We start from the raw sequence: 24,985 nt of genomic DNA, 5'->3' as shown, positions 1-24,985 counted from the left end.
GAGCTCTGAACATATCCCACACCAGTAGGCTACGTTCTTGATGAAGTCAACCTTGTCGCCTACTCCATACATAATCAAGCCATAACTTAACTCTTCTTCATCCATCCAGCCTTTTTCATTCCCATGTACAAAAACTTAAACAAGGAACTTGATTTTCAGCATAGTTTTTCTTTTAAAAATAATCATTGGTCTTAGTTTGGCATCATCAGTTGTACATGCTAGTACCACTGTAAAACAGGACTTCTCATATCCTGTTGTTTTAACACTGTTTTTGCATCTTTTGAACTGACAGTTTTATTTCCAACCATATCGAAATTCATAGGAGTTTCCTCCATATTTCCGATATTACTTAACGCATAGCCATGTTCCTTGTGCTGTTGTATTACATATTGATAGAAATTACTTACTTTGCCATCAAGATCTGCAGGTAATTTTTGTGCAATTTTGGTCTTTTGCCTCAGTACCAGATTATGCCTTTCCAAGAACCTAGTACACCAGGATACAGTGGCCCTAAATCCTTTGCTGTGATCTGGGTTAGATTTGGCACACTGAAGTGCAAACATACGTATCTTGTTTCGTATCACTACATAACTATTTTGACGATGCTCATGCACCATGTCTGCTACATGATTTTTGAGTTCTGGCCAATGTGGGGTGCCTCTTCTTAATGCACACTTACTCCTTGGCATACTCTAATGCATCTTCATTTGCTTTGCAGTCTTGGACCATTTTTCCTGTTACTGCATATTGCCTTGCAGCAGCACAGTTATGTTGCTTGGCAAAGTTTACAACTATCAGTTTGAAACTGGCTTCATATTTCCTTCTTCTTGCTGGAGCCATGATGGGGTCTTGTCTACCAGCCATTTTGTTTAAATATACGGTACACCCACTAATCTGTCAGACCGCTGGATGTGCGGTAATACTGTATGTACAGTAGCTTCGGCTACATACAGTATACCACGCTGAGCCAAGCTGGCTCAAAACGTACGTCCCTACGGCAATCTGTCAGCCCACTGGATGTGCGGTAATACTGTACATACAGTATACAGTATACTGCGCTGAGCCAAGCTGGCTCAAAATGTACGTCCCTATGTTAATCAGCCCGCTAGATGTGCAGTAATACTGTATGTTTGGTAGCTTCTGCTACATACAGTATACCGCACTAAGCCAATCACGGAGAGTAATGTATTCTATTATTGAATACAAAGCCTGCTTGGATTGGCTGAGTCAAAGAGGCAGGCTGATTTTGTCATAACCTCAGCCAATTCGAGCAGGCTTTGTATTCATTAATAGAATACACCGCTCGCCGTGATTTGCCCAACGCGCTATACTGTATGTAGCTGAACCTACCGTACATACAGTATTACCGCACATCCAGTGGGCTGACAGATTACCGCAGGGACGATCGTTTTGAGCCAGCTTGGCTCAGTGCGGTATACTGTATACTGTATGTACAGTATTACCGCACATCAAGCGGGCCGACAGATTAGGGATGATCGTTTTGAGCCAGCTTGACCCAAACGAACTAAAAGGTTCATATTGTATACCCCGCATATAAGACACCCCTGATTTCTGGGGTATATGTTTAAGTATAAAAAGTTCTTATACGCCAGAAAATACAGTACATTAAAAAGTAAGAGTCCAAACACTGAACCATGGTGTACACCACTAACAACCCCACACCATTCAGAGTATGAATCATTAAATGAGAATTACTGCCAATGCTCTTTGGCTTTATTATTATTAATATACAAACATACATCAAACATCCATCTACACATAATAAGACAGAGAGATCATAAACTAATTCATAACAACAAAAAATCAAACACTTGCAACCGCAAGATTCCACTTTTGTTCACAAATTCCACGTGCAAGCCAGCATCAAGTGTGAGCAATGTGTATGCATAAGCTATATGATCACCAAATCCTGCACTAATGGCATGGTCACCCATTACCATTTTCTCTCTGTGGCAGGTACAGGAGCATCCAGAGGGTCAGGGGCCCTTCCCAAAATCACATATTCCCAGTTATCTAACTGGGATTAGCAGCACAGAATAATATCACAGTGAAAGTGGAGAGACAAAATACCTTACTTATTTGTATATTAACAGATATTCAGACATAATACAGTCAGGTCCATAAATATTGGGACATCGACACAATTCTAACATTTTTGGCTCTATACACCACCACAATGGATTTGAAATGAAACGAACAAGATGTGCTTTAACTGCAGACTGTCAGCTTTAATTTGAGGGTATTTACATCCAAAGCAGGTGAACGGTGTAGGCATTACAACAGTTTGCATATGTGCCTCCCATTTTTTAAGGGACCAAAAGTAATGGGACAGAATAATAATCATAAATCAAACTTTCACTTTTTAATACTTGGTTGCAAATCCTTTGCAGTCAATTACAGCCTGAAGTCTGGAACACATAGACATCACCAGACACTGGGTTTCATCCCTGGTGATGCTCTTCCAGGCCTCTACTGTAACTGTCTTCAGTTCCTGCTTGTTCTTGGGGCATTTTCCCTTCAGTTTTGTCTTCAGCAAGTGAAATGCATGCTCAATCGGATTCAGGTCAGGTGATTGACTTGGCCATTGCATAACATTCCACTTCTTTCCCTTAAAAAACTCTTTGGTTGCTTTTGCAGTATGCTTTGGGTCATTGTCCATCTGCACTGTGAAGCGGCGTCCAATGAGTTGTGAAGCATTTGGCTGAATATGAGCAGATAATATTGCCCGAAACACTTCACAATTCATCCTGCTGCTTTTGTCAGCAGTCACATCATCAATAAATACAAGAGAACCAGTTCCATTGGCAGCCATACATGCCCACGCCATGACACTACCACCACCATGCTTCACTGATGAGGTGGTATGCTTAGGAACATGAGCAGTTCCTTTCCTTCTCCATACTCTTCTCTTCCCATCACTCTGGTACAAGTTGATCTTGGCCTCATCTGTCCATAGGATGTTGTTCCAGAACTGTGAAGGCTTTTTTAGATGTTGTTTGGCAAACTCTAATCTGGCCTTCCTGTTTTTGAGGCTCACCAATGGTTTACATCTTGTGGTGAACCCTCTGTATTCACTCTGGTGAAGTCTTCTCTTGATTGTTGACTTTGACACACATACACCTACCTCCTGGAGAGTGTTCTTCATCTGGCCAACTGTTGTGAAGGGTGTTTTCTTCACCAGGGAAAGAATTCTTCGGTCATCCACCACAGTTGTTTTCCGTGGTCTTCCGGGTCTTTTGGTGTTGCTGAGCTCACCGGTGCGTTCCTTCTTTTTAAGAATGTTCCAAACAGTTGTTTTGGACACGCCTAATGATTTTGCTATCTCTCTGATGGGTATGTTTTGTTTTTTTCAGCCTAATGATGGCTTGCTTCACTGATAGTGACAGCTCTTTGGATCTCATCTTGAGAGTTGACAGCAACAGATTCCAAATGCAAATAACACACTTGAAATGAACTCTGGACCTTTTATCTGCTCATTGTAATTGGGATAATGAGGGAATAACACACACCTGGCCATGGAACAGCTGAGAAGCCAATTGTCCCATTACTTTTGGTCCCTTAACAAGTGGGAGGCACATATGCAAACTGTTGTAATTCCTACACAGTTCACCTGATTTGGATGTAAATACCCTCAAATTAAAGCTGACAGTCTGCAGTTAAAGCACATGTTGTTCGTTTCATTTCAAATCCATTGTGGTGGAGTAGAGAGCAAAAAATGTTAGAATTGTGTCGATGTCCCAATATTTATGGACCTGACTGTATTGTTACCTTTGTCCTATGACATAAGAGGATGACAGTTGTAATTATCTTGTATTTTATATACCATAGATCTTTTCTCCAATGAAATTCCAGATGAAGCAACATTAGTGAAAATCATTGAGTCACACCTTCCCTACGTCACTGTGCAACTAGCACCTGGACAAACTCTTGAATTTGTACAACATAGGCATAGGTCTCTGTCAGCAATGATGTTGTTACTATATGCCCATTTCAGTAGTAATAAAAACTCTTGGATTAAAAAAAATACATACATTATACCAAGGATGTGCTAAATCTATATCGTCAAATTATATTAACCATTTCAAGTCCGGACACTTTCATCCCCTTCCAGTCCAGGTCAATTTTCAGTGACAATTGTGCGGTCATGCAACACTGTACCCATATTAATTTTTTAGCATTTTTTTGAGACAAATACAACTTTATTTTGGTGGTATTTATTCACCACTGGGATTTTTTTTTTTTGCTATGTAAATTAAAAAGTCCAAACATTTTGAAAAAAAAAAAAGTGTTTTTCTTAGAAAATTTTGCAAATAAATCTTTCTTCATAAATCTTGGCCAAAATGTATTCATCTATCTTTTTAGTAAAAAAAAAACAAAACAAAAAAAACAAAACAAATGAGTTTATAACCAAAAATAATAATTTTTAAAAAAATGTTTTTTACATTTTTATTAATTTTAAATATTATTTATGTTTTTTTAAACATGTCCCCCTACCAGTACAGTGTCACCCTAGCAGTACAGTGTCACCATAGTGACACTGTACTACTTGTGGGGGCAATGAAGATTTTTTTTTTTTTTTTACAGATTGCCTTTACACCCATAAAGGCTGTAAAAGCAATAATTTCTCCTTCTCTCCGGCTGCATTCTTGCAGCCATTGAGAAATACTGTGAGAGCTGTGATTGGTCACAGCTTATCACATTGTACAAGGCTGTTGTGAATAGCCTTGTACCATGTGACCTCTGTGATCATTCAGATTTCACAGTAGTAAGCAATGATGTCAGGAAGTGACATCTTGTTTACTACTATTCATGTGGTCACTGATTGGCCAATCAGTGAACACATAAATCAGGACCTCACACAGAGGTCCTGTACAGTGGTTGATGTTCCGCTGTGTCCGGCACCGGTCACGGTGCCGTGCGCTCCCAGGGAGCGAGCACAGGCAGTGAATGTGGGTGACGTTTAGAAACGTCAACCCGCATCGGCAGCGCTACCGTCCAGACATTTATCTATATGGGCCGGACGGGAAGTGGTTAATGTTTCCTAGTACTAAACCTGAACACTGCCAACAGACTCGCCTACAAACATTTATAGTTACCTTGAAGTGAGATTTGATGGCAGTTCACTGCCTACCACATTTACCTGGTGCACATTTATCCAACTGTATACAGTTGCAAGAAAAAGTATGTGAACCCCTTGGGATTATGTGGAGTTTTGCATGAATTGGGCATAAAATGTGCTCTGAACGTCATCGAAGTCACAACAATAGAAGAACACAGTCTGCTGAACATAATACTATACAAACATTAGATGTTGCCATGGTTTAATTGCACATAACATGTAAACATTCACAGTGCAGGGAGGAAAAAGTATGTGAGGCCTTAGCTTAATGACTTCTCCCAGAGCTAATTGGATCCAGGAGTGACCAAACCTCGACTCCAATCAGTGTGATGATATTGGATGTGTTGCTGACAGCTGTCCTGAACTTAAAAAAAACACACACCTGTTTTGGGTTTACTGGTTTCAAGAAGCACTGTCTGATGTGAACCATGCCTCGCAGAAAAGAGCTCTCAGAAGACCTACAATCAAGAATTGTTGACTTGCATGAAGCTAGAAAGGGTTACAAAAGTATCTCCAAAAGCCTTGATGTTCATGTGTCCATGGTAAGAGAGACTGTCTACAAATGGAGAAAGTTTAGCACTGTTGCTACTCTCCCTAGGTGTGGTCGTCCTGTAAAAATGACTGCAAGAGCACAGCGCAGAATGCTGCATGAGGTAAAGAAGAATCCCAGAGTGTCAGCTAAAGACCTACAGAAATCTCTGGCACATGCTAACATTTTTGTTGACACATCTACAATAAGGAAAACATTAAACAAGAATGGAGTACATGGGAGGACACCACGGAGGAAGCCATTGCTGTCCAAAAAGAAGATTGCAGCACGTTTGAAGTTTGCAAAAGAGCACCTGGATGTTCCACAGCACTACTGGCAAAATATACTGTGGACAGATGAAACCAAGATTGAGTTTTTTGGAAAGAACACACAACACTATGTGTGGCGAAAAAAAAGGCACAGCACACCAACATCAAAACCTCATCCCCACTGTAAAACATGGCGGAGGGAGCATCATGGTTTGGGGCTGCTTTGCTGCCTCAGGGAATGGACGGATTGTTGTCATTGATGGGAAAATGAATTCCAGAGTTTATCAAGACATTTTGCAGGAAAACGTACGACCATCTGTCCGCCAACTGAAGCTCCGCAGAGGATGGGTGATGCAACAGGACAATGACCCAAAGCATACAAGTAATTCAACAAAACAATGGCTGCAACAGCACAGAATACGCCTTCTGGAGTGGCCCAGTCAGAGTCCTGACCTCAACCCGATTGAAATGCTGTGGCATGACCTTAAGAGAGCGATTCACACCAGACATCCCAAGAATATTGCTACACTGAAACAGTTTTGTGAAGAGGAGTGGTCCAAAATTACTCCAGATCATTGTGCAGGTCTGATCTGCAACTACAGGAAACGTTTGGTTGAGGTTATTGCTGCCAAAGGAGGGTCAACCAGTTATTAAGTCCAAAGGTTCACATACTTTTTCCTCCCTGCACTGTGAATGTTTACATGTTATTTGCAATTAAACCATGGCAACATCTAATTTTTGTGTAGTATTATGTTCAGCAGACTGTGTTCTTCCATTGTTGTGACTTCGATGAAGTTCAGAGCACATTTTATGCCCAATTCATGCAAAACTCCACGTAATCCCAAGGGGTTCACATACTTTTTCTTGCACCTGTATAGGGTGAATGTGAACATGGAATGCCAGGCAAATGCTGTCAAATCTCACTTGGGTAACAAATTCACTGGGAGATTTTCTCAGGGAATCCTTCATTAATATGCCCATAAGAAAAAGCTGCTTATGAAAACACCTGTACAAAACAATATGCAAAAGGTCACTTTAACCTTTCCATTGGTTAAAATTGATGGACTTTTTTTTTTAACCTAATAACAATACTTAACACATTTTGCATAAAACACCTTGGGGAAGATTTACTAAAACTGGTTCATACAGAATCTGGTGCAGCTGTGCATAGTAACCAGTAAATAAGTATGTCGGTGTATTACTAAATACTAATACAATAAGCGATAAATAACCCCAGACGCCAAATTATACTTTCTGCCCCAAAAGTCACAAATATATAGTCCAACTCTTATTCAGCGTCTCTGTGTAAAAAAAACCAATTGTGCAGATCTCTTCTATTAGTAAATTCTTCTCTCTTTCACAAGTGATAAACTCCTCTTCCTCCACTTAATATCCTCAAAAAAATAAAATTGCATATAGTGAATTATCCAAAACGCATGATATCCAATACAAAAAAATGCACTTACAAAATTAGTGCAAATATGTGTAAAACATTCCACTCCACCATGTGTCCACGTCGAACCTTCTGTCATCCTTACTCTTACCCTGTTAAAATTAGGAAGAGCATCAACAAAATCCACCTTCCTTCGTGGTTGAATGCCTATATCAGTCCAATTTCGTATGGAAAATGTATGTTCGAAGGAATTATATATAGTGTCATATCTTCACAATAGCATACATGCTCCCCTCACATCAAACAAAATATTCCCAGTGTTGGTGAACACACTGACCACCGCCTCCTATCTCCTGCACATTACCAAATGATAAAGTCCACTTGCACAAAGAGGGGGGGGGGCTCCTTTCACTCCACAGAGTATCAGATTCAAAATGGCATCATAACGTGATAAAATAAACTTCAAATAGTGTAGCAGGCAATAAATAGGGATATTCTTCTTTAATAATGAAAATGTGCTCAAACAATCTAGGCGTCTTAGCGTAAACTCCTACTGGCAAAACTGTATGAAAACCTTTTCCAAAACGGCCACTCCAAAATTTTACGTCCGACGTCATACTGGCGCGTTTCGTCACTTCCGACTTCTTCTGAGGCTGTGCATATCAGATTCACGGCCACTTAAATTCCCCTCTACTATCGATACACCTGGCAGTATCAATGTCCTTTATATTATTCTTACCGACCCCACAATAAGTAATAAACTAAAAATGTGAGTGTTATAGTTGCGCGCTGGAACGATTATGGCGCAAAACCAAATCCCCTCAAGCATTCTCCCTCTACAAATCCGCCTTCCTCACCTACACCTCCTCCCTCCACGCCGCCAAACAAGCCTACTTCGTAACCCTCATCAACACCCTCTCCTACAATCCTCGCCGGCTCTTCTCCACTTCTTCACTTTCAACTCCCTACTCTCCCCCCCACGCAGTACCTCACTCACCGCCCACGAGATTGCCATTCACTTCCAAAATAAGATTGACGCAATCCATAAGAACACCTACCTCCTACCTCCCCACCTAGTCTCCACCTACCTCCCCACCTAGTCTCCCTCCCACTACAACCCCTCCAACTCTCCCCTACTCTGACTTCGCAACCGCCCTGCCCCCCATCACCCTTAACATCCCGCACACTATAACCTCCCCAACACTCCGCTCCTTCAGCCTTGCAACCACTGAGGAGGTCACTAAGGTCTTCTCAGAAGTCCGCCTCACCACTTGCCCCCTTGACCCTGTCCCCACACAACTCACCCGGGCACCCTGCCCCTCCATCCTACGCTCCCTCACCAACATCTTCAATCTCTCCCTCTCTACTGGCGCATTCCCCTCTCCCCTAAAGCACACGCACATCACCCCCATACTCAAAAAACCCTCCTTGGACCCCACTGACCTGAACAACCTTATACTCATCTCCCTGCTGCCATTCACTTCCAAGCTCCTTGAGCGCTTAATTTACAATCGCCTTAGCTCCCACCTCACTGACAACAACCTCTTTGATCCACTACAGTCTGGCTTCCGTCCCCTACACTTCACCGAAACCGCCCTACTCAAAATCACTAATGACCTGCTAACTGCCAAAGCTAATGGCCACTACTCAGTCCTCTTACTCCTTGACCTCTCTGCGGCCTTCGACACAATTGACCACCCCCTCCTCCTTGATAAACTACACTCCCTCGGCATCAGAGACTCCGCTCTCTCCTGGCTCTCCTCCTATCTCTACCAACGCTCCTTCAGCGTTACCTATAATGCTACCACCTCTATCCCTCTCTGTTGGGGTCCCCCAAGGCTCTGTCCTCGGGCCCCTTCTCTTCTCCATCTACACCTCCTCCCTTGGCAAACTGATACACTCCCACAGCTTCAACTATCACCTCTACGCTGATGACACACAAATTTACCTCTCCAACCCTCAAATCACCCCTTCAGTCTCCGCCCGTATCACCCACCTGCTGAACGACATATCAGACTGGATGTCGCTCCACTTCCTCAAACTGAACCTTTCCAAAACCAAGCTCCTAATTTTCCCCCCAACCTGCGCCCCCCCCACCCTCTCCATCATGACCAACAACGCCACCATCAGTCCCACCCCGCAAGCCAAAGTCCTAGTTGTCACTCTGGATTCAAACTTGTCCTTCCAACCCCATGTCCAATCGCTAGCAAGCTCATGCAGGCTCCAACTCCGCAACATCTCCAAAATACGTACATTCCTAACCCCAGACACTACTAAACAACTCGTTCACTCCCTCATTATCTCACGCCTGGACTACTGCAACTCCCTCCTCACCAGCCTACCTCATCACAGACTATCCCCGCTTCAGTCTATCCTGAACTCAGCGGCCAGACTCATCCACCTTATCAACTGCTCCTCTTCTGCCACCCCCCTCTGTCATTCCCTCCACTGTCTCCCGATTGCCCAACACATCAAATTCAAACTACTAACACTGACATACAAAGCCATTCATAACGCTGCCCCAAACTACCTCACCGACCTGATACCCAAATACCACCAAACCCGTAATCTTCGCTCCTCACAAGACCTACTTTCTAGCTCCCTGGTTTCCACTTCCCACGCCCGACTGCAGGTCTTCCCCCATCCTCTGGAACTCACTACCCCAATCCATCAGACTGTCACCTACCCTCCTCCTTGAAAACCCATCTCTTCAGGGAAGCCTACCCTACCCTCACCTAGCTGCCAATCTCCTCCACTCCTCCTACCACTCCATCCCCTACAGCCACTTCCTCCTGTGCCACTATCCCCTCCCTCCTAGATTGTAAGCTTGAAAGAGCAGGGCCCTCGTGTATTGTTTTGTTACTGTATTGTCTCACGTACTGTCCCTGACTATAATGTACAGTGCCGAGCAAACCTTTTGGCGCTATATAAATACTGTATAATAATAATAATGTGGATCGAATCAATACATTAGGCATATTCTACAATACTATAATACAGCATATTGCCATCTAGTGGTGTTATTGTAAATCTTCCCAAAAATGTAATATAAACAACCTTACAAGTCCATTAAATTGTGCAACATAATTACTAATCTTAAAATAAATAAAAAAACTACATTGATTATAGCTCATATAACTGCCTAAATTACAATACCTTTTCAGACTGCTTTTATTAGAAGAAAATAAAATTGAGGTATATGTAAAATTTTAAATCTGGGATCACTAACTCACATAAAGGCAATCTTTAATCCCACTTTCTACCCCAAAATAATAATATCCAAAAGGCCCAAGGTATGGCACCAACACTAATTATCTCACCAACTGAATATTTAAATACTTATATTCTGGCATAGAATTCCCAATTAATATTATATTCTAAAATATTCCTATTTATGTAAAGCTAAAATACATCCCAAACTAGTCTGATTAAAAAAAAAAAAAGGAAAAATTCCTAGTACAAAAAAACACACATACAAATGGAGATTCTAACCCTAATCAGATCTACTTGTCATTTAATATACAACTGTAACCTATATCACATATGCCTATGAGCCCCCTATTTGTCCCAGAATAATTTATTAAACTTTTTTTAATTTTATAAATTCTATAATGAAGATTAGATAATAAATGAAGATGGATAAACTGGAATGGAATTACTGCATATTCTAATACTCTAAAATCATATCTGAGATAAAACAATTCAGATCCAATTCAACATTGAGACCCTTGGGACTCATAGGCCCTAATTCACTAAGACGTGAGTCTACTATCAGACTCTGACCATTCAGGCAGACTCAATTAAATCAATCAAGACCTGTCAGTCTTCTGAGCGGCGTCTAGCAATCTCATTAACCAACATCTACTTTGCTATTAGTAAATGTGGAATCAGGTCTGGCACATTTTTAGGTGCAATACCGGATATGTTCGCTAGATGGCGCACAAGCGGGAGCTTTATTAGCATTGGCGTTTTTGTCTTAGCAAAAGAGAATATTTAGAATAACAAATAGTACACCTATATTAGAATTTTTTTTTTTTTTTGCGGTTTCTCCAAAATGAGGAAACTAATGCATTTACTAATGAATGTCATACATTCTATTTTCAAATGTTAAACATTTTCACACTTATATCTCAAATAATTTGGATACTTCTAATTTCCCAATATAATTATATATCTTCATTCTCTTTAATCACGTAACTATTCTATGTTAAAGATAAGTGCAGCGCTATAAATGCATGTGATCAATAATGAACGCATGTAAAAACCAAAAAGTGCAAAGAATTGCAATAATGATGTAAAATGGTAAATGGTGCTAAAATAAGTTCATATAATCATTCCTGAATAATGGAATGTCCTTCGTGTGAGAGTACCAACTCAGAGAGTGCCTATGAATGGCACGTGTGGTCTCTCCGTGACGGACAGTAGTGCATGAACTCGTGAAAGGTAAACCACCCTTGGGACTGGTCTACACTCACCAGAACAAAAGTATTAATGCGCATGGGTTATACACATCACACATCTGGGGGTGCAGCGGTATGCTGGCAGCTATGGGTTAGTCATCCAGCTCCATCCATCCATCAGGGTAGGTGCCCAAATGGTCCTGGGGAGGAATTAGCTCGGCCACAGGAGCCAGAAAGGTGCTTAATAGGGGTGGATGACCTTTCACGAGTTCATGCACTACTGTTCGTGGTTATATTTATCTTGTGTAATACCATTTTAGTAGTCTATATAATTTGACCAGCGCTCGCTTTATCATTTTTAAACAATGTAACTATTCTACATTGGACCTCAAACTGTCTCCCACAGTGGTTTAGTGGTTAGAGCTCAGATCATACAGCACTTGGGTCATGGGTTCTAATCCAAGTCATGGCTACATCCCAGTTTGCATGCTTTCACTGTATGGATCTGTTTCTGCCAACACTTAAAAGACATGCTGTTAGGTTCATTGGGCCTAGTTACATGGCTGAGTTTCTGCCCTTAGATTAGAAGCTCCTTGACATTTATGAACGTTAAAAAAATGGAGATCAATTTTCTGGGTTGTGTCAGTGCCAGGAATATTGATCAATCAATTATGATTTTGCCTAATGACTAGAAAGTGGATGAATGTTACCTGCGTCCTGTTCTTCTGCCAATTAGAAAATGTGCACGTTTCATGCTGTGTATATTTCATTGTAACTTTTTTCTCTTCTTTTAAATCTGTCTCCTTATACAACTTGACCCCCTCCCCCACCCCATCATCACCTGTCCCATATGCAAATCTATAGATTACCGCCCCACTCTTTTTAACTATTTACTGATCAAGTGAATGTGTCTCATTTTCTATCAGCTACAGCTCAGATCTCACATTATTATACGATTGCTGATTGTATATCACCACTAGTCTGATTGAATTCACAATCCCTGGTCAGTCCCGTTCCCTGACCTCTAATAATCTTAAGGACCAGTTCACACTACATGTGTTTCAGTTGCTTTTTCGGCATCACAAACGCACAGAAAGAAGGCTATATGGTTGTCAATGTCATAGTTCACATCAGCGCTTGCATTTTCAGTGCATTGCAGGTGCTGTAAACAAAGTTGACCACGCTGCATTGTTTCTGCACAGAACTGTACTGGAACACATTGAAACGTCCTTGAATGTACTAAAATGCACATGTCTCTAATTAAATTGAATAACAAGAAAGTAGAAAAAACTAACTGGAAGGGATACAAAAATGCAATGCAACGTGTCCAAAACACATCCAAAATGTACTGGAACACACTAAAACATGCATGCCAAAAGGGCATGCAAAAACGCATCAGGAACACATCTAGACTGTTTCTATAGTGTGAACTGGCCCTTAAGACTTGTTCACACCATTGGTGGTGCAGAAACGCATGCAAGAACACATTCTCCAGCACAGAAAAGAAATGCAATGCCCTTTGCAGATGTGCATGGTTAGGCGCAACACACTTTTAAAATAATATGCCTGCAGTATTTTTGCATGTTCCCACACATTAGGCAGGCCATTGAAATTAATGAGCTGAGGAAAAAAAAAAAAAAAAAAAAAAGTAAAAAATGCCCCATTCACACAGGCCTGTACAGCATGTATGAGTGGGTTATGTGGCTAGAGCCACCTGTTACACTATGGGGACACAGCAGGTTTTAATCTGACAGGTGTGAAGGCGTGGGGAAGTGGCCCTGAATGCTTACTGTCTGCACACCTGCACCCATATGCTTGTCAAATTATGACCCGCAGCAATTCCATAGTGTAACATAGGTTGCCTGCAAACAGCGATAGCCACAAAGACAAACCACTGATTCCCATTCTACAGGCCACAGCACCCATGAGCCCCAAAACCTCAATTACACACACAGCTTTATTTATGAACTCAGTACAGTTTTATCATTTACATTTCACAGGAATATGGTTGGGATTATGTCCATTAATAATGGTTTTAGTGTATTTTTACCATAAATATAATTTGGATATTTTCTCTGGCGGTGGGGGGCGGTCAGGTATGCTGTACGGGGCCCCATGATATCTAACAGTGGCCCTGGGTGTATGCTTGTGTCTGTGCCACCTGTATAGTTAGGAAGAACCTTGAACCTCTGCTATGTACCTCAATGGATCTAGGAATTGGACATGTTTTCAACTGAAAATACAACAATTAGTAATGTTTCCCCAGCAAATCAGGATCAGCTCCTCGGTGGAGAACAGCGATCTTGCCATGTCTAGATGTGGTCTGGAATTCCACAAAAGAACAATTCACAAAACTAAAAAATAGACTTGAAAATTACCACTAAACTCTCCTAACTACACTCCCATCCACTCACACTTCCGGGTGTGTGCAATTGCCTTCCGCAAACGTCATGACGTATTTCCGGTATGACAGCTGCTCTAGCGCCTCCTCTAACAGCCGTCTTGGCGTTTATTTGTGCACCATAGCAATTTTACATGCGGCTCCATTGTGTATATGACATTCGCAAATATATGTTTGCAGTTCTATTGTAGATTTGGCATTGGCGAATGTATGCTTGCAGCTATACTGTGTGTATATGACATTGGCGAATATATATTTGCCAGTAAAGGCCCAAAGTCAACATAAATTGGGGGCCCAATTTATTACGGTTAAGAGGATTGTAGAAAAAGAATAGCTAGCTGCACATTGAACACGACCTATTCATTGGTACATAACATGGTCTTGTCGTGCAATAGGTGGCTTTTGGTTTGTTATTTTGGACATACTTGCACATGTGCGCTCTAACAAGGAAGATTTGGGCATATTATATAGCTAGCAAAAATAAGTGTTAGGGGTGCTAGTACATTTCAGATACTTATATAGCGCTCTTAATTTACACAGCGCTTTCCATATAGATGTGGTAAATTCACATCAGTCTCTAACCCTCAAGGGGCGTACTAAGAGCCCTAACTTACATTCATACATATACTAGGGCCAATTTTGACAGGATCCAATTAACCTACCAGCATGTCTTTAGAGTGTGGGAGGAAACCGGAGTACCCAGAGAAAACAGGCACAGGGAGAACATGTAAAATGCAGGAGGTGCCATGGCTGGGATTTGAACCAACGACCCTAGTACTGCCAGGTGGAAGTGCTAACCATTTAGCCACTGTGCAACATACAACTAGAACATGAAATAATCCCCCCAAAAAATACATAGTACAAATGTTTATTTATTTGGACAGCAACAAAAAGCTATATTCAATATCTTGGTGTGAAAAAAAAAAATAAAAGCAGGATTGATGTTGCTAAAATAGAACGGTCCTGCTCATAAGAGCTTACAATCTAAAAGATTATACTTATAATGAACTGTGCTTTCACAGGTTACAGCAGGAAACAAATGGTTAATATCACTTGGGCTTATTCACAAAACAAGCTGCAGATCGAAATATCAATATAAAAATACATACATGCCAAAATATAAACACCTCCCCCACACATACATTTCTCACCATGTTTGTCTGAAAACTGCATTTCATTCTAAATAAAGCAAACTTGGAAGAGCAGAGCAATGGACACGTGTTAGGATTACAATGCAAAGATATTAAACACAATCATTGTACAATAACGCACAAACACACCTTAGAAGGAAGAACATGCAAAACATTTACAGCCCACATCAAAACACAGCGTGAGTGTGGCCTGGGGCAATTCACCACAATATCTCTTCTTCCCCAAACCACCACAGACAAGGACATGCAAAAATAATGTGCCTATACCAGGCAAAAATCACCCACTACTGCATCTCTATATATAAGGTAGGCCACACCCACCACTGTCATTCATTTGGTCAGAGAAAGTGTTTGCACCTGATCAATTATCTTCCCACCTGTGTTAACCCTTGGTATACAGGCCCCACAAATCAGAGTAAGAAAGAAAGCCACAGTGACGTGTACCTGTGCAGCATACAACAGAACAATGAACAGGAATGTGAAAGGGAACCCTATTGACAATATTTCTTGGCCCTATGGGCACAATTCACTCCAGATTATCGCATGAGTTAAGGCAGTCACATGGCCACATCTCGCAAGCAATACTGAAAATGTCAATTCAATTTTGCTAGTATGCGGCATTTCCCATAAATCGGAAAAACACTCAGGAAATCAAACATAAAAAGGCCTTACACCGCAGTCACATCAAAGCCGATTTAGAAATTGTGCGACGTACAGTGAAGATGCTGATTTCCTTACGATTTGCAAGACATCTGACACAGATATCTATGCAAATCGTCATAAAAGTAGTACATGTACTACTTTAGAAATCAGTGTTGGAATCGCACCCATGTGACTGCTCTAATAGCAGACAATAGGGTGCGACTTTGCATACAATTTGCAAGTCGCATGCCAAGTTGCATCCAGGGTGCACGATTTCAGGTGCGATTTGGGAATTGAAATTGTACCCGATATCCGATCTAATGAATGTGGATGTGAGTGTCTTAACGTAAGCGATTTGCTGCAGCACAATTTCAAAAGTAGTTCTTGTCTAACTTTTTCAGCATTTTGTAGCAATTTCACATATAGACTACAATAGAAATCGCAATGCAAAACACAATTGAAAACGCAATAACTCATTGGTAAATCTACAGAAAACACGGTGAAATTGCCAACAAAAAGCACAATTTTAAATCACAGCTAGTGTGAACCAAGCAGGCAATTCAACAAAGGAAATAAATCTTTGAAGGCATGCAGTATCTGCATGCTCAGATAAGGGTCTATTATTGATTTGGGGGGGGGGGGGGCTCCATGTCATTATTTTTTTTTTTTTTTTTTAATCCACTTCTTTTGCTCACTCTTCTCATGATTTGACAAACTTTCCCAAAGGATGTGGAGTGCAAACCAGCATTATTTATTTTATTTATTTATTTATCGAGTTTATATAGCGCCAAAGGGTTTGCTCAGCGCTGTACAATAGAGGGGGGACAATACATGAAACAGAACAGTAACATCAAACAGTACACAAGGGGTAAGAGGGCCCTACTCTTTCGAGCTTACAATCTAGGAGGGAGGGGATAGAGGCACAGGAGGAAACGGCTGTGGGGGATGGAGTGGTAGGAGGGGGGAAGGGCAGCGGCTGTTAGGTGAGGGTGGGGTAGGCTTCCCTGAAGAGGTGGGTTTTCAGGGAGCGCCTGAAGGTGAGGAGGGAAGGTGACAGTCTGATGGATTGGGGTAGTGAGTTCCAGAGGATGGGGGAGGACCTGGAGAAGTCTTGCAGTCGTGCGTGGGAGGAGGAGACCAGGGAGCAAGATAGAAGGAGGTCCTGTGAAGAGCGAAGGGTACGGGTAGGGTGGTACCTGGGAATCAGGTCGGTGAGGTAGTTAGGGGCAGTGTTGTGAATGGCCTTATAGGTCAGGGTGAGCAATTTGAATTTAATGTGTTGGGCAATGGGGAGCCAGTGGAGGGAGAGGCAGAGGGGGGTGGCAGAGGTGGAGCGGCTGGTGAGGTGGATGAGTCTGGCCGCTGAGTTCAGGATGGTCTGAAGCGGGGAGAGCCTGCACTGGAGTAGGCCGGAGAGGAGGGAGTTGCAGTAGTCAAGGCGTGAGATAATCAGGGAGTGTACGAGTAGTTTAGTGGTGTCTGGGGTAAGGAAGGAGCGTATCTTGGCGATGTTCCGGAGGTGGAGCCTGCATGTGTTTGTAAGTGATTTGATATGAGGTTGAAAGGAAAGGTTTGAGTCCAGAATGACGCCAAGGACCTTGGCTTGCTGGGCGGGATTGATGGTGGTGTTGTTGGTAGTGATGGAAAGGATGGGGGGGGGGGGGGGGGCGGGCTGGGGGGAAGACGAGAAGCTTGGTTTTGGAGAGGTTGAGCTTGAAGAAATGGAGCAACATCCAGTCAGAGATGTCGTTTAGGAGGTGAGTGATGCGGGCGGAGAATGTGGGGGTGAGGTGAGGGGTGGATAGGTAGATTTGAGTATCATCAGCGTAGAGGTGGTAATTGAAGCCGTGGGAGTGTATGAGTTTGCCAAGGGAGGAGGTGTAGATGGAGAAGAGAAGGGGTCCAAGGACAGAGCCCTGGGGGACCCCAACAGAGAGGGGGAGGGAAGAGGAGGTGGCATCGTTGTAGGAAACGCTGAAGGAGCGTTGGGATAGATAGGACGAGAACCAAGAGAGAGTGGTGTCTCTGATGTCAAGGGAGAGTAGTTTATTAAGGAGGAGGGGGTGGTCGACTGTGTCAAAGGCCGCGGAGAGGTCAAGGAGGAGGACGACAGAGTAGTCGCCTTTGGCTTTGGCGGTTAGTAGATCGTTGGTGATTTTGAGGAGGGCAGTTTCGGTGGAGTGTAGGGGATGGAAGCCGGACTGTAGTGGGTCAAGGAGGTTGCTGTCAGTTAGGTGGGCGCTTAGGCGATCGAAGACCAAGCGCTCAAGGAGCTTATCCAATCAATCATTAGTCCAGGCCCTTATCTCATCCCATGGTTTCACATTCACATTAGGTGCTACTTTAAAGGTGTTTGAACAGACAAGGCCTCATTCTAATTCACATTCTATGGATCATTTAAACAGAAAGCAAAGATGCTGCCACCAGCACATGTATGTTAGGGTAGTCACACGGAGATCATGCAAATTCATTGCTGTGGTTGGGATTCAAACCAACAACCCTAGCGTTGTGAGACAGTAGTGCTAACCACTAATCCACGGAGCTGTTGAACACTAAACCTGCCTGTATTTCTGTGTTGTGAATCAATCCTAGGTCCCTGGGCAAGGTCAGTGTAACTAGCCAGATATCTCAAATGTGACACAAATGTTGTGCTATGTTGCCAATTCAGATGTATGTTGGTTCTATGTAGCCCATTACAAAGGATTGCAATACTAGTACAGGCGTACCTCAGTTTACCAACGCCTCAGTTAACGTAATTTTTGGTTTACGAATGAAAATCCATTGAAAATAATGCCTCGGTTTACACAATTGTTAATAATTTTTTTTGCAATACAAAGTGTATGTTGGCGCTGATTTTCAAATGCAAATGCCAGCCTTTTTTTTTCCTTCACTATAGTTCACAAGCTTAGAAGTCACTTTCCCCGAAGTTACAGAAAACTTTGTATCTTTTAATAAACTCAAAGTAAACATTGTTTCCTTTAGGGATATAAATTCCAAGAAAACTTTCTCTTTTAGCTGGGGGAAGTGACAGGTGAATTTCTGAGCTATAGTGAAGAAAAAAAAAAAAAAGGGAGAATTAAATTTAAAAACCAGCACCATAGTAAATAAAAAACAGCATGGGTCCCCCCTCTCATCCATACCAAGCCATTCAGGTCTGGTATGGATATTAAGGGGGAACTCGACGCCGAAATTTAAAAAAGAAAACAGCGTGGGGACCCCCTCAATATCCATACCGGACCCTTATCCGAGCATGCAGCCCGGCAGGTCAGGATGGGGAGGGACGAGCGAGCGCCCCCCCCCTCCTGAACCATACCAGGCCACATGCCCTCAACATGGGGGGGTGCTTTGGGGCAGGGGGGGCTCCCCCCCAAAGCACCTTGTCCCCATGTCGATGAGGACAAGGGCCTCTTCCCCACAACCCTGGCCGGTGGTTGTGGGGGTCTGCGGGCGGGGGGCTTATCAGAATCTGGAAGCCCCCTTTAACAAGGGGGCCCCCAGATCCCGCCCCCCCCACGTGAAGGAGTCTGCGGTACATGGTCCCGTGACTCATTCACGAAAAAAACAAAGCGTGGTGTAAAAAAAAAAAAAAAAAACAGTACAGGGTCTTTGACAAGTCCTTTATTAAAACAATGTCCCCCGAAGTAGATCCAACGTCAATCACGGCGGCGACCCTAAAAAAAAAAAATTTAAAAAAAGTTCCGCTCCCGCCCGAGGCTTCCAGCCTTGTGAAAAAAAGGCTAGCTGACAGTTCTTAAATAGGTATGGGGCGGGGCCAGCCGGGGACATCATCTGAGTGACCCCGCCCCGTGTCACATGCTTGCTGTTCCCGGCTGGCCCCGCCCCATACCTATATAAGAAATGTCAGCTAGCCTTTTTTTCACAAGGCTGTAAGCCTCCGAACTTTTTTTTTTTTCTTTTTTCGGGTCGCCCCCGCCGCCGTGATTGACGTTGGATCTACTTCGGGGGACATTATTTTAATAAAGGACTTGTCAAAGACCCTGTACTGTATTTTTTTTACACTACACTTTGTTTTTTGTGAAGGAGTAGCGGGACCATGTACCGCAGACTCCTTCACGTGGGGGGGGGCGGGATCTGGGGGCCCCCTTCTTAAAGGGGGCTTCCAGATTCTGATAAGCCCCCCGCCCGCAGACCCCCACAACCACCGGCCAGGGTTGTGGGGAAGAGGCCCTTGTCCTCATCAGCATGGGGACAAGGTGCTTTGGGGGGGGTGGGAGCCCCCCCTGCCCCAAAGCACCCCCCCATGTTGAGGGCATGTGGCCTGGTATGGTTCAGGAGGGGGGGGGCACTCGTTCGTCCCCCCCTTTCCTGACCTGCCGGGCTGCATGCTCGGATAAGGGTCTGGTATGGATATTGAGGGGGTCCCCACGCTGTTTTTTTTTTTAAATTTCGGCATGGAGTTCCCCCTTAATATCCATACCAGACCTGAAGGGCTTGGTATGGATGAGAGGGGAGACCCACGCTGGTTTTTTTTTGTTTTTTTTTTTATTGCGGACCTTTATTTTTACATTCAGCTGTCAAAATAAATATTATCTAGACCTTCAAAATAAGTAAAATCATTACGGAAATAATTATAAAGGATAAGAAACAAAAATAGAATCACTAGAACTAAGGAAATCAAATTAGAATACATAAAGATATGCTTAGTGCTGTTTATTAAAACACAGTAGACGCGACCGAGTGCCAGCTGTCAGTGGAATCCACACTGAGATTTACTATTGGGCAGTGGCTAAAAAGCAAGCGCCTGCAGAGGACGCCTAAAATGTGTTCTGCACATGCTCAGTTATATCGGCCAAAGACACTGCACGGGCGTCTAGATTTTTACTGTGTCAATTTCCTTTAAAAAAAAAAACTATTTTTAACACATTCTTAATTTTTTTTGAAATGGCAGATATTGTTTAAAGTGAAGTCCTGGTATTTGGCAAAGCAAATTTCAAAGTGAACATGTCTCTGCAGTGATTTTTCATGGTGTTAGACGTGCTTCTTAGCAAGTCTGCTTTGTGAGTCTGATTCCGGGCGTGTGTCTTGTTAGTAAATTCGATTGGGCGTCTACTTATGGGCGCTGCTCAATAGTAAATCTCGTTGCGGGGTAAAAGTAGATGGTCGCTCATAAAAATTGGACGTTCGCCCACGAATATGCGCCCACGCCCAATAGTAAATCAGGGCCATAGTATCTAGTTCAAAAATCTAGAATGTTTCGTTCTGAGAAACTTCCCTGATTTTATTGCTGCCCATTTAGTGCTCCTCAACCCTATCAATCCCACAGAACATTAGTTCCGATGGATCACATTTGTGGAAATCTTGGAAGTGCCTAGACAGACTATGGTCTTTCTTCCCTTTCTTAATATTAGAGACATGTTCTCTCAGCCTCTTAAACAATGGACTATTTGTCTGCCCTACGTACTGGAACTTGCATGAACATTCCAGTAGACATGTAATGTAGGGGGTAGTGCATGTTATAAATTGGTCAATTTTGTATTCCTTCTTAGGCACCTGTGATCTAAAACTTTCTATTTTCCTAGTCTTTATCCCAGTAGTTTTGCATATATTGCATTTCTTACATGGGAAGAAGCCTATTAAATTAAACATATTGTTCTCGCTAATCTTTGGTGTTTTTTAACCAATTTGCTCCATAAATTCTTGAATCTTCTATAAATAAAGGGTGGTTTATTCAGCACCAATGGGATTAAAACCCTGTCTCTTTTCACTAAAGGCCAATACTTTTTTACAATCATCTCTATGTCCTTATACTGACAGCTGAAATTAGAGACAAAAGCGAATTCAAATCGCTCTTCCCTTTTTGATATAGTCTTACATGCCCACTTTCCCTCTCCCACATATATTTTACTAATCTCAAATCTTAGTTTTTCCAATCTAATAGGATCATAGCCTTTTTGGATAAATCTCTGTTTAATCACTTCTGATTGTGCGATGTAATCGGTAAGCTTTGAATAATTCCTTTGAATATGTCGGAATTGTCCTTTCGGCACTCCCTGGATCCACTGTGGGTGATGGCAACAGGATATGGGAATATACCCATTCCGATCTGTAACCTTAAAATAAGTCTTGGTATACAATCTACTCTTATCTCAGAAAAAATACATAAATCTAAAAAATTTACTGATTCAGTATCAGTCGTGTGAGAAAATTCCAACCCATACGGATTAATCTCTAGATGTCTCAGAAATATCTGTAATGACTCCATAGTAACCAATCAGCTTCTAACTTTAGATTGTTCAGTTAAGCTTTAACAATAAGGCTCAGTTCACACATGGGTGTTCACAGTTCACCGATGGGTGCGTAATTGCAGCGATTCCATTCCGAATGGCACCTCCATGCATGTAAAAATGCAGTGTGTTTGTGGGTGCCGAAACCGCAGGGAATTTACATGGTCAAAAAGACCATGTGATTTCCCTGCGGGTCACAATTTATAAGGTGCATGCACTTTCTTTCCTGGAAACACAGGCATGCTGGCCCATTCAAATGAATGGGCTGCTGCCTGAATGAACATGGTCTGCAAAAAAACACATAGGTGTGAACCCAGTGTAAACCTAGATGATGATTAGATACTATGCACAGCTGCACCAGTTTTAGTAAATCTCCCCCTATGTGTCTTCTTATAAATTTTACATTAATCTGCTTCAGCAAATAACATAGAAACACACTTACTTTTTAACCGTTCATCATCTTTCACAAAGAAAAAACGAAGGATGCTTATATCTGGTCTTGTACTGTAGGAGTAAAAGGAAAAAGAAAAGCAATATGTGGATGCAGAATAAAACAACATGTATGCAATGCAAAAAGTGTCTCATATTCACAAAAGGAAGAAACTGTCTACATTTGTAGTTTGAGGAATGACTGTCTCCTTAAATGGATTCTGTAATGAGAGATTATGGAGGTTGCCATTGCTGAATTCTTATTCAGAATGTTATATCCTTTGCTGATGCATTGGCTTTAATAATTTCTGAGTGATTGTTTTGAAGCAGGTATAGAGAAAAGGAACGGAAACTTTCTGGCACTCATTTTCAAAAGGTTCTGGGTCTCTGACTTAACGTACATCAGACAAAGCCAGGTGACTAGCGTTAAAAAAAGAGAAAAAAAAGGTAGACCAGCAATTGCCCATTCCATACTTCTCTCATGACAGAGTCACTTTATAGGATACCTTCGTCACAAAACAAAAATATAATATAGTGTAGTTTACCAGTTCTTCGCTGTGGTAATTGCAATTGCATTCTTTTTGTAAGCGAAATACATTTTATTATTATTATTATTATTATTATACAGGAGTTATGTAGCGCCAACAGTTTGCTCAGCATTTTCCGCAAGTACAGAAAAAAATTGTTCATCTTGGAAGAATTCCAATGGCTTGTATTCCAATTGTAGGTTCTGTGCACAGGACTGATAGTAAAAAAAAATCTTGTCAGTTTTCCCAGCTGTTATCTGTGAACTACAAAATAATCAATTTTTTGGTAATGGTGATGAGGAAAAGAAAAGGAGTTAGTAGCCTAAACAGCATGGTGACAACTGTGGTGCCTTTTATAGATGCAGTGGATTGACTGAGTAGCTGCCCTAGGACAGAAGTGTTTTATTCACTAGATAACCAGGTAAAAATAACACCATCTAAGGATGGGTAAGCTCCAATATATTATAGTCTGGAAACACAAATTTGGCATGTTCAGAACTAGAACTACAAAACATACCCATAAAGATTGTGAAAGGAATATGATGAATTTTGACTTGCCTATAAAGTACGTATTTTGGAGTACAATACAGGACACAGGCAACTTATTCATGCACAAAAGGTTTACTTTCAAGTGATTTTGAAGGCAAGCCTTCCCTACACCATGAGTCTCCAATTTTGTAGCAAGCAATGCAGAGTAACAATGAGGCTTTAGGGAGGATGACCTGTGTCCTATACTGCACTCAAATATATGGAATTTACAGGTAAGTCAAAATTTCTCTTAAACGTACATTACAGAATACAGGCAACTTATTAATAGACCACAGTATGTTCCCAAGTAATAAATATAGGGTGGGCAACAACTAGGAAAACAGAATTGTTACAATACACCCAAAAACAACAGGGATCAAAAGACCCAAGTTCAGAGTGCCACTGCAAGAATCTTGCAGGCAAAAGTTGCATCTGCAGAAGAAAGGACATCCTCCTGGATAAAACTCTGAGAAAGTATGAACAGGAAACCAAGTTGTGGGCTTACAGAGATGGTCAACAAAGGCTTTGTGCCTAAAGGCCAAGGATACTTTTACAGATCTGGTAAAGGGGGTGTGCAAGTGCAACAGAGCTGGAAGAGGTTTCTGCCTAAATAGCATAAGCTCTTCTAATCAAATTCCTGATTCACATTGCAATGGTGGATTTTGAAGCAGGGTGTCCTTTGAAAGCTCCCAAGGGAATGACAAACAGGGAAACTGTTCTTAGGGAACAAGTACAACCACTTCTAAAGTTGTCTAAAATTCCTAAAGTTGTTCCAAGGTGGTCATTAAATCAGCTTTCCTTTCGTCTGTGGTTGGCAGATTAAAAAGGTAAAAAGCAAGGAGTGGGCAAAAGACAAAACTCTATTTTGTACCTCCTTTGAAATGACAGATAGGACCTAGACGTCTGGGATGTTTTGGATTCAGACTGAAATAACCCTTGGAGTGGGGACAGCTTCTGGTTAGCTGTGGTGGGCTTAGCTGTCCAAATTGTGTGAAAAAAGGTGACCTTTAAGCCTTAGTTTTGAGGTTGATGCCTAGGGAGTACAAATATAGCACTTTCAATGGGCAGAAGTAGTAGCCGTAGGAGTGGGAGATTTTGGCTTTTTCTCGTGAGTACGGTGACGTTTGTCATCAAAAGATCTGTAGAACTTCCGGTTCAGGCACCATATGGAGAGGAGGTAGAAAGCAACAGCCCCTGCGGCACTCCTCTAAAAACCTGCCTCAAAAGCTGGCAAGAGCCCGGGACCCAACCCCCATCACTTGCCAAGGGAGTACCCTACACTCCATGGATCGGTTTGTGGAGCGCTCGCTGCCCCTATCAGCCTCCACTCC

The 24,985-nt window shown here is 42.2% G+C and overlaps 1 protein-coding gene across 1 annotated transcript in view; it reads right to left on the bottom strand.

Moving 5' to 3' along the window:
* The window catches only part of NOL8 (nucleolar protein 8), a gene marked incomplete at its 5' end in the record, with an annotated part of 343,427 nt that overhangs the window by 40,117 nt on the left and 278,325 nt on the right, over positions 1-24,985 (bottom strand). Inside the window, one exon of the mRNA XM_089684276.1 lies at positions 22,613-22,674. Within this exon, the coding sequence (XP_089540402.1) occupies positions 22,613-22,674 (62 nt within the window). The remainder of the gene's footprint in view (positions 1-22,612; positions 22,675-24,985) is intronic.

Source organism: Staurois parvus, unplaced genomic scaffold, assembly GCF_062004578.1.
Source record: "Staurois parvus isolate SC_StPar_1 unplaced genomic scaffold, SC_StPar_1.0 ptg000341l, whole genome shotgun sequence".
In the NCBI taxonomy this organism is placed as follows: domain Eukaryota; kingdom Metazoa; phylum Chordata; class Amphibia; order Anura; family Ranidae; genus Staurois; species Staurois parvus.
This window is presented reverse-complemented; position numbering and strand designations above follow the sequence as displayed.